The sequence below is a fragment of the Leopardus geoffroyi genome, chromosome E3, assembly GCF_018350155.1.
Source record: "Leopardus geoffroyi isolate Oge1 chromosome E3, O.geoffroyi_Oge1_pat1.0, whole genome shotgun sequence".
In the NCBI taxonomy this organism is placed as follows: domain Eukaryota; kingdom Metazoa; phylum Chordata; class Mammalia; order Carnivora; family Felidae; genus Leopardus; species Leopardus geoffroyi.
Window position 1 is genome coordinate 38,567,239 of NC_059340.1, and position 14,011 is coordinate 38,581,249.

General features: G+C 48.1%; 1 protein-coding gene across 2 annotated transcripts in view; it reads left to right on the forward strand.

Moving 5' to 3' along the window:
• Nucleotides 1-14,011, forward strand: part of ADCY9 (adenylate cyclase 9) — a 133,419-nt gene that overhangs the window by 99,869 nt on the left and 19,539 nt on the right. For both annotated transcript variants that reach the window (XM_045460824.1, XM_045460825.1), the window contains exons 4-5: nt 8,748-8,852; nt 9,771-9,988. In XM_045460824.1, the coding sequence (XP_045316780.1) occupies nt 8,748-8,852; nt 9,771-9,988 (323 nt within the window). The remainder of the gene's footprint in view (nt 1-8,747; nt 8,853-9,770; nt 9,989-14,011) is intronic.

Genomic DNA, 14,011 nt, shown 5'->3' on the forward strand with positions numbered 1-14,011 from the left:
GAGAGGGATGCGGAGGCCGTGCTCTCAGGCCTTGGTGACCACAGACTTCTCTTTTCAAGCAGCACCTTTCGGAGGAATGACTGTCTAGTGGAAGGAGTTTCTCGCAGGAACCAAGAAACTGGGGAAAGGTGTTGAGTGAATATTCCTCAAGTGAGAGCATGTGTGTCTTGGTCCTCCCGTCGCTCCTGTCACCCGTGGTGCTCCTCACGTCCCTTCCCTCTGGGCTTGTCTTCCTCGCCCTGTGCGGCGGAACTGCAGCTTCCTGTGTGTGACCCCTCTGGCTAACTGTGCTGTCTCCCCATCTCCAAATCCAAGGTCCATTCAGCTGTAACCTACCCGTTTGCTTGTTTCTTGGGCAGCTTCCTGTGAGCTCTTTGAATGCGGGAGGGCCCCAAATGTTAAATAACATATGCTTTTCCCAAGTGTGCACTCTGGCATGTGGTAGATAATTATAATTTTTTTTGGCTTACGTTTTTAATTCTTTTTTAAAGTTTATTTATTTGAGAGAGAGCACATGAGCAGGGAAGTGGCAGAGAGAGAGAGAGAGAGGGAGGGAGGAAGGGAGGGAGAGAGAGAATTCTAAACAGGCTCCTTGCTGTCAGCACAGAGCCTGACGCGGGGCTCAAATTCATCAACTGTGAGATCATGACCTGAGCTGAAATCAAGAAGTCGGTCGCTTAAATGACAGCCACCCAGGTGCCCCAAGTTTTTAATTCTTGAATGAGACCCAGAGAGCTGTAGCTCTGCAGAGTTAGGCCACAAGTAGGACCACACTCAGAAGCCTGAGCAGGACTGAATAGGAGCAGGTAATGTCAACACAGTACTCTTGTCTACCCCCTTGACGCGTGTCCCATGCAGGTTGTCTCCCAGTTCAAAGCTAGGGTAGTTTTACATAATGTTTCATAAATTCGTCTGTGATGACCTACCCAGAAAAAATAGTGACGTCATAGGATAAAGGGTTTGGCCCTGATGTCATAGATCAGAGGGAGTGCTTCCCACGCCCAAGTCTTGGCTTCTTGAGTGGGGGCAGTGAGGGTTTCTCATCAGGAAGGCCCTGCCATAGCCTGTTGCGGGACAGGTTCGACCAACACCACAGCGCCCAGCTGTCTGAGCCTGAGCTTGCAAAGAAAGCTCTAAGGTTTGGAGTAGAGGAAGGAGGAATCAAGAGGGGAGCCAGGGAAGGAGACAAGGATTCTAAATGTCAGTGTCATGGAAGGGAGCTTTAGTACCACGGAAAGAGCCAGAACTTAAAATCAAAGAGCCTTCCCAAAGCCTTGTCACTCAGTTTCTCTGTCCACAGTGAAATAGTGGATGGCGAGCTCCCAGGGCTGCCGCGAAGAGTAGCCGAAGTCATGCCCATGAATGCTAGGTTTGGAGGCTCACTTACTACCGGACATGTGTTTGTTCACTCCATGTGGAGAAGTGGACGCTGACCACGGGGGGGGGGGGGGGGGGGGCGGGTCAAGAAGGACAAGAGGAGACAGATCTCTGCTTTGATTTGCCCACAAGGAGTCACTGACTCTCTCAGGAAGGTCTTGCCTTCTCTGTGTGTTCCGACTCCAGGGAGGTTCTTCAGATTTTGCTGTAGGGGACGTGACCATGTCATAAATGTGATATTGGAGCAGGAGCACCTGGGCCTGTGCAGTGTGACCTGAGCTCTGCAGTAGATGTCTACTGCTCCTTCTCCATGAATGCTGTGGATGATGGATGGATTGAGACTACACATGCCAGTAAAAATAGCTGGTCTGACGTCTCTGCGAAGAGCAAAAAAACGAAAACTGAAACGTGGATGGTTTTTTATCACATCAGTCTTACCCAGTGAACTGCGTGTGTGAGCTGTGAGAGCATCTTGGTTCATCTGTGAAGGACCTCATTGGCAAGACACCTGCTTGCCCAGTCTCTGTGAATGTAACCTTAATCTGTTATTCAGAACCCTGGGGCTGCACGCACACAGGGAGTTTCTACATGTTTACAGTCAGTAATGAGGCCAACGGTGTGGATTTGCCTACATGGGGGCAATTCATGGAGGATCTGTCCTGTTATCAAAAGGGCAATACTTTCCCTTTGAGGTCACTAGCTCCGGGGACCATCCTTCTGTGGCGTCACTGAGACTTTTTTCATGACTCTAAATAAATGGTCACTCTTTTATGTCCTTGTTATTTTTACTCAAAATTATTACAAGGAGGCTCCGTGGGCTCAGTCTGAGGAAGCGGCCATCCTTCTAGTTCATTACAGAAATGGGAAAGGTAGTATCTGTCTGTAGTTTAGACACTACATATTTATTATAACTGGTGGTTTAATTGGTAGTGGCGATGGCTGCACAATTCTGTGAATATACTAAAATTCACTGAATTATATACACTTTAGATGGGTAAATTGCATGGTACGTAAACTCTATGTTAATAAAATTCTTACAAAATAAATAGTGTGATTCCAAAATGTGAATATGAAGTAAGTTTAAAAAAAAAAAAAAAAGACTCCAGGTTGTATTTCCATTTCCAGTCCTGTGTTTTTCCTTCTGTCAGAGGAAGCCTGTCCCATGGAGGTCGGCAGTTACCCTCACAGAAGAGTTCCAGCTGAGGGAGGGAGAGAGCCATCACTGGGACACCACCATGGTATTTGCTGCAGGCAGGGTCCCTCAGTGAGTTCTGAAATTAGTAGGTAGAAGTTTAAGGAGAAGCAGGATATTTGCACAACCTCCAAACACCCCCACCCCCCGATATTTATTGATTGCAAAGAGAAGAATAGTAACTCCACGGTGGAAAACCTGGTGGGCCCTGCCTCACTGGGTGATGAAGGCTGGCATGTCTATTAATAAGGCTCTCAGTGTCACGTGCATGCCCCCGCACCCTGCCGTGTGATGTATTGACAAGGGCATGTCACCTCTGTGGGGTTCTTCTCCCAACTCCTAAACCTTGGCTGACTTGTGAGATCACAGTGGACAAGTGCAGATTTGAGGCCTGTCTACAGAACACATGACACCTGACCATGACACTGAAGGAGTGACAAGTCACCAAAGACGAAAGACAGAGGATCTGCCACTGGCTGGAGGAGACAAGGAGATGCTAAATGCAGCGTGGGATCCTGGAACAGAAACCGGACACTCAGGGGAAAGCTGGGAAATCTGAGCCTGTAGCGCAGTTTAGTAGTTCTGTGCAGTGTTAATTACTTAGTCTTGATGAGCGCGCTGTGGTTGCTGTGAGGTGCAGACGTCTGCGGAAGTGGGGACTGACACGTGGTGGGGATGGTTGGGGACGACACGTGGCCTGCAGCTCTCTGGACTCTTTCCCACTCTGCGTAAGTCTGTTGTCTCACGATGTAAACGTCTAATGTATGTGTACTAACTTTTTACTGTAGTTGTGCTATTCTAATCATACTATGTAATATAAATATACCATGTTGACTGTATTTCTGTGATATATTACGTGAATTGAACTGGAAGATGTGTCCAGCGTCATTTAACTGGTATTATCAGGCAGTAAAGTACTGCACGTAAAAATGAAATTTCCCCAAATAACCACACATTTTCTTCTTTTGACTTCCTGATGGAATATTTCCACAGCACAGTAATGATCTGCTTGCCTTATCAGCCTCCCTTAATAAACCCAGTGGTCGTTTAGGGCCCAGGAATGTGAGCAGGGTTCTATGACTCTGTGCTCCACGACTTTGAGATCTTACGTCTGATTTTTACAGGTTTTTGTTTTATTTTGTTGTTGTTTTGCCTCCCGTACTCTCAGACTGTGCATTTTCTGTTCTTAAAGCTTCTAAGTTGCCTTACTTCTTCTGTAACAATTTCTGCTTCTATTTTCCTCTAGTATTTTGTTTGCAGAAATCATCTACTTGGAAGTGTTCATGCTTCTGCTAACCCACTAGCTTCCACAATGCTGCACTGGCCCGCCAAGGATAGGAGAAGGCAGGTGACTTACTCCTGCTCCCTCAGAGAGGCCACATGCTCGGATAGGGTCCAGGGTGCTGCCACCTGGGCTTCAGCTCCCCTCTGTCATTTTCTAACTGCATAACTCTGGGCAAGTTCTTTCTCTTCTCTGCCTCATGTGTAGAAGGGAGCTGATCACAGCGTCTGCTTCCCGGTGCTTCTGAGGACTACGGGCAGAGAATGCAGAGCCCTGCGTGGGCCTCAGGAAGTCTGTCTGTCGTTACCGTTGCACGTTGCACATTCCTGCCTGCCACGCTCAACCTGGGTTTCAAGTTTGGGAGCACGCGCTGCCTTTCTGGGTCCCAGGACAGCTCACTGAAGTCACACTCAGCAGGCCAAACGGGTGAAGCCTGGCCTTTCTGATGTTTCCTCTTCGATTCTCAGAAAAGAGGTCTCCCTGCTCCCTTCCTTGACAGTTATGAAAAAGGACAGCTGTTGGCTTGGAAGTGATGTATCTCGTGAAGAGAGAGAGCCTTGAAGAAAAACCTGTTTTTTACCTCTATGTATTCTGAACAGAATGGAGCATGTGTACATTGAAATAGGTTTAAAACAAATGCATTTATGCTCTAGTGTGTTGGAGAGGTAGTTATAATCTCTGCTCCAAAGCTGACGTCCATGCTGGGGCAGGAGCAGACATCATCTGGGAAAATGCGGAGTGTGTTCTTGGGTGTTCTCCAAGAGATCTCGGGTTTCCGAGGCAGCAGCCAGCACACTCCTTCGCCCCTACAGCTCTGTTTTGGGGACCCTACCTGGTCTTAGTAAAGCTTCCCTTGGTGCCAGTTGTCAGCAGTGCCACTTAACCAGGAGGTGGTCATCTGCTTGGGTTACTTCAGGGGAGTGAGGCACAGGAGATCGCAGTGCCAGAGTCATTCCTGGGTCCTCCCCGTGTTAGGAACGGAGGCCAGAGAACGGCTCTATGGTGGTCAGCGACCACGAACCTGCAGTCTGACTCCCCCTGTTGATGAAGCTTTGTGTCCTCAGAGCGGCCGCATGGTCTTTTATGAGGAGTAATTGTCAGGCACACGGGACCCCAGACACTGTGCGGATAAGGACCTGGTTTTTGTGCGTTGCTGTGCCCTCAGCACATCGGGATTCTCAATCCTGTATCGTTGTATCGGGCTGTTGGACACCTTGCCTCCCAAGGTGGTAAGGTACTCCAGAGAGTTCCCTGAAGTCCGAAATGCTCTTCCTAGCGAGGACTTCTCCGTAGGAGGAAAGCCGGGTGTTTAACGGGTGGGGAAACAACTCAGAGGTGTCTTGTGTGCTTCGCAAAAATCAGTTTAAGAGATGTTTTCACCCAGATGAACACGAAGCTGGAAAATAGTTAAAGATTCTATGGGTGGTGGAGAGGGAGACAAGCCCACCTTCTGTGGCCTGCGGGGGGGCTCCCTGGCGCAGAGGGGGTCCTCACCACACAGCAGAAGGGAGTGTTCGGTTGTGAGGAAGTCTCCATCAGTGCACAGACTTCACTAAGGTTTTTTGTTTCATTTGTTTTAAAGATTTAATCAGTAAAATTGTCCCCCAAAAGCAAAGTAGATGAGGAGGAAATAGAAGGACAAAGAGCCACATTTTCAAAGCACAGTGAAAGGATCCTCTGGATCCATGTACTGCAAGTTCCTGGGGCTGCTGGTTCTGCCGCCCGCTCCTGGGGCCTACACTGCCTGCACGAAGCTGCTGGGGGGATGCAGAGGGACTAGTGAGCACCGTTCAGCCCACTGGGAGTCCCGACCACAGGGCCTGCTCTCTGCTGCTTGACGTGTGACTCTGACAAGCCCCCGAACCTCCCAGAGCACAGTCTCTAGAGCATGATGACCATTATGTCTGCACCTTTGCTCCTGGAGGTTCTTTTGTGGGCCGGCCACCTGACCTAACCTTTGTATTAGAACATTTTATTACGGGAGGGAACAGGCCCCGTGGCCTCTCTCTGTCACAGAGATGTAGACTTGGGTTGCCCAGTTGTCCCAGGCTCCTGAGATCAGCCAATCCCCCTGGACACTCCTGGTCTCCACGGGCTTCTTCCAGCCCCTTCGCAGTCACCCTTCAGAGAGAGGGTGTGTGCCTGCGAAGCGTATCCAGGGACTCCTTCACAGAGGGTGTGTGCCCTCTGGTGTCCAGTAGGTTTGATAGCCACTGTTGCATATTTGTGGCTCTGAGTGCTTAAAACATCTTTCATGTGTGACTCCAGGGTGCCATGGGCAATGTCTGAGAAGCACAGGGCCTGTTTTTAAAGTACATGTTCTGTGCTTGAGGAGAGAAAAGTACTCAGGAACAAACGATGCCAAGAGATAATGAGGTTGGCTGCTCTGTCTGTGACAAGGACATTAAAGGACCAGATGTGCTGTCTTTAGAACCCGAGGTTTTACTGTTAAGGACCAGCACTTGCTGAGTGCTCACTGACGCTGCAGGCACAGCCCAGTGTGGTGAGCACATGTGCGCTCCCGCTCGCTGGTGCACAGTCCTCCCACGGGGCCAGGACGGGGCTCCCTCGTCCTGCTCAACTCTATTCTGGGAGGTCAGTAGCGGGAGACACAGTCCTGTTTCAGAAAGGAGGAAACGGGCCAGGGAGTCTCGTACCTATTACGTGTTAGAACCAGGATTTGGTCCGTGATACGGCCTCTGATCACTGTGTTACACACCAGTAATCACTATAGTAACTTCTAGAAGCTAGCTAGAACTACTATTGTTATGCTACTTCTCTAGCCTTGAAGTTTAAAAAGTGGCCAGAGAGGTAGCTGTTACTCTTTCATTGTGTCTTCAAGAGGTTGGAGAAAGCCCCAGACCCTCAGGGTATGACCCAGCTTAGAGTCTCTCTGACCGTCCCCTGCACCAGATTGTACCCCCCTCTCCCCCTAGGCTGCCAGTTGGCCTTTGCGAAACCAGTGTGGCCCTAAAGGAGCAGCCACCACTGCCGCTACCAGAGCCACTTACTCCCACCCTCGCCCCACCACAGGACACCCTCGGGAATCCTGCTGGGCCTGTCGGAGGCCTGCTGCTTTGGTGTATATATCGCCACTTTGCAAATGAATGTGAGTGTTCATACTTGTACATTGCATCAGATTCCCAGATGACACAACTCTTTAGAATCTTTATTTCTTTTATTTAATATAGTAGAGGCCTGAAATCTAACTTCAGATGTGATGTAAGTCATATCCTTGCCCTTGGACCCTAAATGATACTTATTTATTTATTTGGTTTAGTTTAGTTATTCTGAGAGACAGAGAGAGAGAGAGAGTGAGTGTGCAAAGAGAGAGAATCACAAGCAGTCTCCATGCTGTCAACACGTGAACCATGAGATCATGATCTCAGTAGGATGCTTAACCGACTGAGCCACCCAGGCGCCCCTAAATGATACTTATTTTAATTTTCTAAAATAACGTCTGGCCTTCTATAATGTATTCCAGTGTTTAACGGTGCTTAGTATGCTAGAAGTTGTTCTAGAGTCCCGCTAGATCTGTCCTGCTGCCATTCGTCTTCTCCACCCGCAGCCGTTAGTCGCTGTCTTGGTGGCGGCTGCCGGCACGCAGGATCACGTCCATAGTAAGAGTAAGTCGGTGCAGCATGCACTGAGCGCCGGGAGCAAGGCCACGAGTCGCCATCTTCCTCGCTTAGTTCTTCCCACACGTCTGCAGCAGCCATCCGCACTCCTGTGTGTAGGGGAGAGGACTGAGGTCCGCAGTCTGAACAGGGAGCTCCACGCCCTGGCTGTGAGAGGCAAAGCCTGCCCTTTCTACTCCGCCTGTCCCTGCTGAGCCTCCACCTATCTTTTCTGGGTCAGCTAATTGCTCAAGCTTCGGAGAATTCCTGCGTCTGTAAACATGTCCCTCTGACTTTTCAGCCTGTTGTATACAAACAGCTCACCGTCACACACAGCCTGAGAAACTTGTGTAGGCTAGTGGTCGGTTTGTTGGCTTAATAACAGATCTATCGAGATCTAATTTACACTCACACAAAATGTACCCTTTTAAAGTAGACAATTTGAGGGGCGCCTGGGTGGCGCAGTCGGTTAAGCGTCCGACTTCAGCCAGGTCACGATCTCGCGGTCCGTGAGTTTGAGCCCCGCATCAGGCTCTGGGCTGATGGCTCAGAGCCTGGAGCCTGTTTCCGATTCTGTGTCTCCCTCTCTCTCTGCCCCTCCCCCGTTCATGCTCTGTCTCTCTCTGTCCCAAAAGTAAATAAACGTTGAAAAAAAAAATTTAAAGTAGACAATTTGGTGGGTTTCAGTATACTTGCAGGATTGTACAGCCGTCACCACAGTCCATTTTAGAACATTTTCATCACCTCCCAAAAGAAACTCCACAACCTTTAGCTCTCTCCCCATTACTTCATCCCCTCATCCACTGATCTCCTTACTGTCTCTATGAACTTGCCTTCTCTGGACATTGTATATACATGGAATCATGTAATAATGTTGTCCTTTGTGTCCGGCCTGTGTCACCTATCAGTGTTTTGAAGGCTCATTCATGTTGTAGCACGTGTCAGGGTTTCATTCCTTTTGATGGCTGAATACTCTTCCATCCTGTGGATGTTCCACACTTTGCTGATCCTTTCATCCACTGATGGACATTTGAGTTGTTTGTTTTTGGCTGTTATGGATAGCGCTGCCCTGAGTGTTCACGTACCAGTCTGTGTGGTCGTGTTTCCGTTTTTCACTTTGCCAGTTTGTTTTTAATTCATGCTCAAGTGGCTCAGTAAGCCTTCCACTTGGTTAAAACCATTCGGTGCCACAACCAATTGCACCTGATAGACTTGATTGGATTACAGGTTGTGGCTGTGCTTTCTGGGTGTGTTCCTACGACATGTGTTTTTCTTGTAGACCTGCCCTTCGTGCAGAATCACGTTCGCCCCCAAATCGGAAGCTGGTGCAGAAGGAGGAGCGGTCCAAAACGGCTGTCAAGAGGAGCATAAAAACAGCACCAAGGTAACAAGCTCATGGCTGTTCTTTCCGTCAGCTCCTCTCCCGGTGCATCCACCCTTGGTGACATTCCTGTCTTGTCGGCTTCTCACTTCTGAGAATAATTCCCCGTGGGCGACACCATTCCATACCTTCTCGTCCTTTGGGTTTTGACTAGACCAGTAAGATCGGGTTGGAGACTCAGGACTCACTCTTGTGAAGTGGAGTAATCACATGCCTGCCTTCGCAGGCACTCAGAGCTTCAAGATGCAGACTGCTGTAGCCAGGGAAGGTCTGTGGGGCCAGAGCACGGACGGAACATGCACATGCAGGGACACGAGGGGGCTCTGCAGGAGCAGAGATGTGTCGTGAAGAGAGGCTTGGGGTCAGGACTGGCAGCGAGGACACTGCCACTGAAGTCTCACCCAGAGACAGAGTCAGGACCGCAGAGGAAGGGAGGACAAGCACCAAACCGGGAGCCCTTTGAATACAGCTTATAAAGGCTGACTCTCCCGGGAGGCCTGCGTCTGTTATCCTCCGCCCTCCCTCTGATCAATCCCCGTACCGTACCGTATCCACCACCCCAGCCCCCCCCCCCCCGCCCCTGCCACTTCCCCCACAGCCCTCTGCAATGCCGATTCTGCGGTTGGCAAGCTCCGAGAGCCTCAACTCTTCCTTGGCCTTCTCTCCACCTCCTTACTGGTCCTTCCCACGATGTCACCTTCCTGGCTGCCTCGACCCCTGGAGGTGCAATTTGACAAAATAGCGGGGGTGGGGAGAAGCGGGTGGGTGGAGAGGTCCAGCGTCAGATCAGAACAGAGGTGTGAGGATGCTGGTCAGTCGTGCGGCAGGGCTGGCGTGGTGCAGGCCGGGATGGAATAACACTGTGACATGCCTGCACTTCAGCCTCTGTGTCTGCCTCCCACTCCCCTTGTCTTGAGGCAGGCTCCTGGAGCTCCTAATTCCAAAACTCAAAATGGACTTCTGAGTCCTCCCCACGAAGAGAAGCTCACCAACAGCCAGACCTCCCTGTGTGAGATCTTACAGGAAAAGGGAAGGTGGGCAGGAGTGAGCTTGGACCAGTCAGCTCTCCTTCCGCTGAGATTCAAGAACATCCGGGAGAAAACAGACGCCCATTTTGTTGATGTTATCAAAGAAGACAGGTAAGCATCAGCCATTCCCAGTGAAAGTGAAGGTTTGCAGGTTTGTAGGTAGAGGTCTCTCCCTTTTTCTGAATTTGCTGATCCCCATGTGTTTGCCCTCCACTGTCAGTAATTTACTTTATTTTGAAGTAATTTGAAACTTGCAGAAAAGTTGCATGGATAATACAAAGAATTCTCCTTCTGCTCTTTGCCCATCTTACCAACTTGTAACATTTTACTATGTTTGTTTTATTCTCTCTCTCCTTCTTTATCTCTCTATGAAATTTATGTTTTATTTTTTTTGGAACCATTTGATAGTAAGTTGGATACATCATGCCCTTTGCCCCTAAATTGTGTATTTCCTAAATACAAAGATGTTCTTTTACATAACCATGGTTCCTAAATTCAGGAAATTTAGCACAGATGGAATATTTTATCTAATCTACAGTTCATATTCCAGTTTGACCAGAAATTTTGGCCACAGAAATGATGTGTCCTTCTCAGGTTCCCTATCCAGAGGCACACGGCGCCCTTTGTCTTCCATCAAGGGTAGGGATTCTGAGTACCCAGGCCGGTGCTGTTGACTTCTCCAGTCTGTAGTTATTGTCTCCTCGAGACTAATAAGTGGGACTTGAAGACCACACACGTACTCCTTTCCTCATCAGACTGCCCTAGATTTCATCTCCTTTGATGGTTCTTGCCTGGAACGGTCTTTGCTCTGGTGGTGCAAAGTGTCAGTTTTCCTACCTCGGCACCGACTGCACACTTCTCATTAGGCCCTTGGCTACTGCAGGGAAGAAGAGCCCCTCCTTACTTACTACTTTTTGCACCCCTCTGTTGCCAGCCTGGACTCAGGGAGTCCTCTGGGATTTCATAGGATGCAGTCTCACCACTGGCCTTATTATGTGTGATGCTCCAGTTGTCCTGAATCCGCCAGGCAGAGCGCCCCTTGGGCTGGGCCCCATGTCCTTTTGACACCCCCCTATCCATTGTTTTTCAAAGTTTCTGGCACCCTTTTCTAGCACAACAGGATATTCCAGGCCCATTTTATATCTCCTCTGACCCTGCTCAAGAATCGGGTATTTCTCCAAAGAGCCTTGCCTCCTTTCAGTGAAGAATGGTATTCAGATATGTTAGTTGTTAATGTCTGATTAATGTCCTTGTAGCCAAAGACGTACTCTATGTGATTTCGGTCCTTTTACATTTATTGATACTTGTTTTATGGTCTCACATGGGTCTCTTTTGGTGAATATACCATGTGCACTTGAAAAGAATATGTTATGCATTTTTAGGATGTTATGACCCATAAACACAAGTAGGTCCCAGCGGTTGGCAGTATTAGATCATCTGTGTTTTACTTTTTGTCTATTATTCTATCATCGTGAAGAGAGGGATTTTTAAATCTGTCACCGTGACTGTGGAATTGTTGGTGTCTCTTTTTAGTCCTGACAGTGTATGTTTCAAGTATTTTCAAGCTCTTTTTGTTTTAGGTATATACACGTGTATTAGTGTTATAAATTCCTGGTGAATTGGTCCTTTTGTCATTTTGAAGTGTCCCTCTTTATCCCTGGTAATACTCTGTCTTAAAAACCACTTTATCTGATACTAATGTAGTAACTCTAGCCTTCTTGTTCTTACTGTTTGCCTGGTATGTCAGTTTCCATAAAAAAATTTCAACCTGTCTTTATATTTGAAGTGTGTCTCTTGTGGGTCTTACTTTTTTTAAATCATTCTAAAAATCTCTGCCCCTTAATTCCATTTTAATATATTTACTGGCTTTTTAGCCATACTTCTTTGCATTAATTTATTTTACTTTTTGGTGGTTGCCTTAGAACTTACAGATAAGCATCCTTGAATTTTTATAGTCTTCTTATGGTTAATGTTGTATCATTTCACTTTATGTTTTTTTTAAGTTTACTTATTTGTGTAACTAATCTCTATACCCAGTGTGGACCCCAAACTCATGACCCCAAGATCAAGATTCACATGCTCTTCCAACTGAGCCAGCCAGGTTCTGCTGTATCATTTCACTTAACATGTAGACATCCTATAGCTGTATAGATTCATTCTTCTCTTCCAACCCCTTATGCTGTAGTTTTTACATGTGTTACATTTACATGCATTATAAACCCAGCCTCTAATGCCATTCTCTTGGTAATCTCACATTGGTCTCCACTGATGACTTTTCTGTTGAGTTGGATCATATTTTCCTGTTTCTTTGCATGTTGTGTAATTTTAGATTGTGTCTTGCTTAGAAAATCTGGATTCTGTTGTATTACTCTGAAGAGTCTCAATTTTTTCTTTCTTTCTTTCTTTCCCCCTTCCCTCCCCTTCCCTCTCCTTCTTCCCTCCCTCCCTCCTTTCCTCCCTCCCTCCCTTTCTTCCTCCCTTCCCTCCATCTCTTCCTTCCTTCCCTCCCTTCCTCCCTCCCTCCCTTCCTTCCTTCCCTCCTTCCCTTCCTCCCTCCTTCCCTTCCTCCTTCCCTCCCTTCCTTTTTCCCTCCCTCCCTTCCTTCCTTCCTCCCTCCTTTCTTCCCTCACTTCCTCCCTCCCTTCCTTCCTTCCTCCCTCCCTCCCTCTCTCCCTTCCTCCTTCCCTCCCTTCCTTTTTCCCTCCCTCCCTTCCTCCCTTCCTCCCTTCCTTCCTTCCTTCCTTCCTCCCTCCCTTCTTTCTTCCCTCACTTCCTCCCTCCCTCCCTCCCTCCCTGCCTCCTTCCCTCTCTCCCTTCCTCCTTCCCTCCCTTCCTCCCTCCGTCTGTTCTTTCCTTCCCTTCCTTCCTCCCTCCCTCCCTCCCTTCCTTCCTTCTTTCCTCCCTCCTTTCTTCCCTCACTTCCTCCCTCCCTTCCCCCCTCTCTCTCTTCCCGCCTCCCTCCCTCACTTCCTTCTTTCCTTCCTCAGGCAGTTCACTTCCCTAAACTCAGACACCAAACGTTGCCTCCCCTGGCTGCTCTTTTTTTTTTTCCAGCCTGAATCAGGCTGCTCAGAGTCTGCTGTGCATGTGCACACCTCAAGCGTCAGCCAGAGACTTGAGCAGAGCTTATATGGTGAATGTGGGGGTGCTCCTTCTCTATTTTTTTTCCTCTGGGATTTTCAACCTCATTTTCTCAACCATAAGCCCCCAAACATTGTTTCCTGATTTTCCAAGACAGCGAGATTGTGGCTTTTCTATCTGAGTTTTAGCCATCCTGCATGTGTTGCTGACTAATGGCGGTCTTCAGGCCAAAAAAAAAAAAAAAAAAAGGGAAATTAAGCTGGTGCTGTTCCCTTCTTCCAAGTCTGACTCTCCTCCATCTTCTGTCTGCTTTGGTTAGTCTGTACTGCCTTCCAGGAGTCATTTTTATAATCTTGTCCAGGGTTTATTGTTATCTGAGAGGGGATTGGTCCAAAAGGAGCTAATCTCTGTTCCCAGAAATGGAACTTCTCAGTATTAATTTCAGAGGAACAGCACGGCTTCTGGCTGTGTGGATCCTGTCCCTTGACTCCTAACTGTGGCCGTTGCACATCGTCCTTATAGCCACTGTGTTGATTTTCCTCTGTCTACACTTCCTGAGTGGAAGGGATGACGAGGGTCAACATTTGGGGATGGAATTTTCTCTCTTCTGAGTGTACGAGTATAGTGAGGTCCTGAGCACCTGTCACAGAAGGAAAGAGTCCACTGTGCTTCAGGGACAGGAGGGAGCGTGCCTATGTGAACCCCACTGTGTGTCAGGCACATGGGAGGGACTGTATCTGTTTTATCTGATTTAATTGCGGAAGTTATTGTCTGAGGGAAAGAGACTACACTCCCTGGTTGTATTTGCCTTCTGAAAACACGTCAACACTCTCTTAAATTTATAGTAATTTTCTGCAGAATAAAAAGGATTTTAGTATTTGCTAGCAACCCACAAAAGAATGAGAGTCACATAAAGCAGGTTTGATTTCTCTGCTATTAAAATCCTTGAGTGTTATTTTTCAGGTTTCACACGCAATCTGCATATGTGACAATAGCACCCCAGTTACACTAACTCTGTAAACAGTTTTGTGATAACAGCCTGTCTGCTGTGAC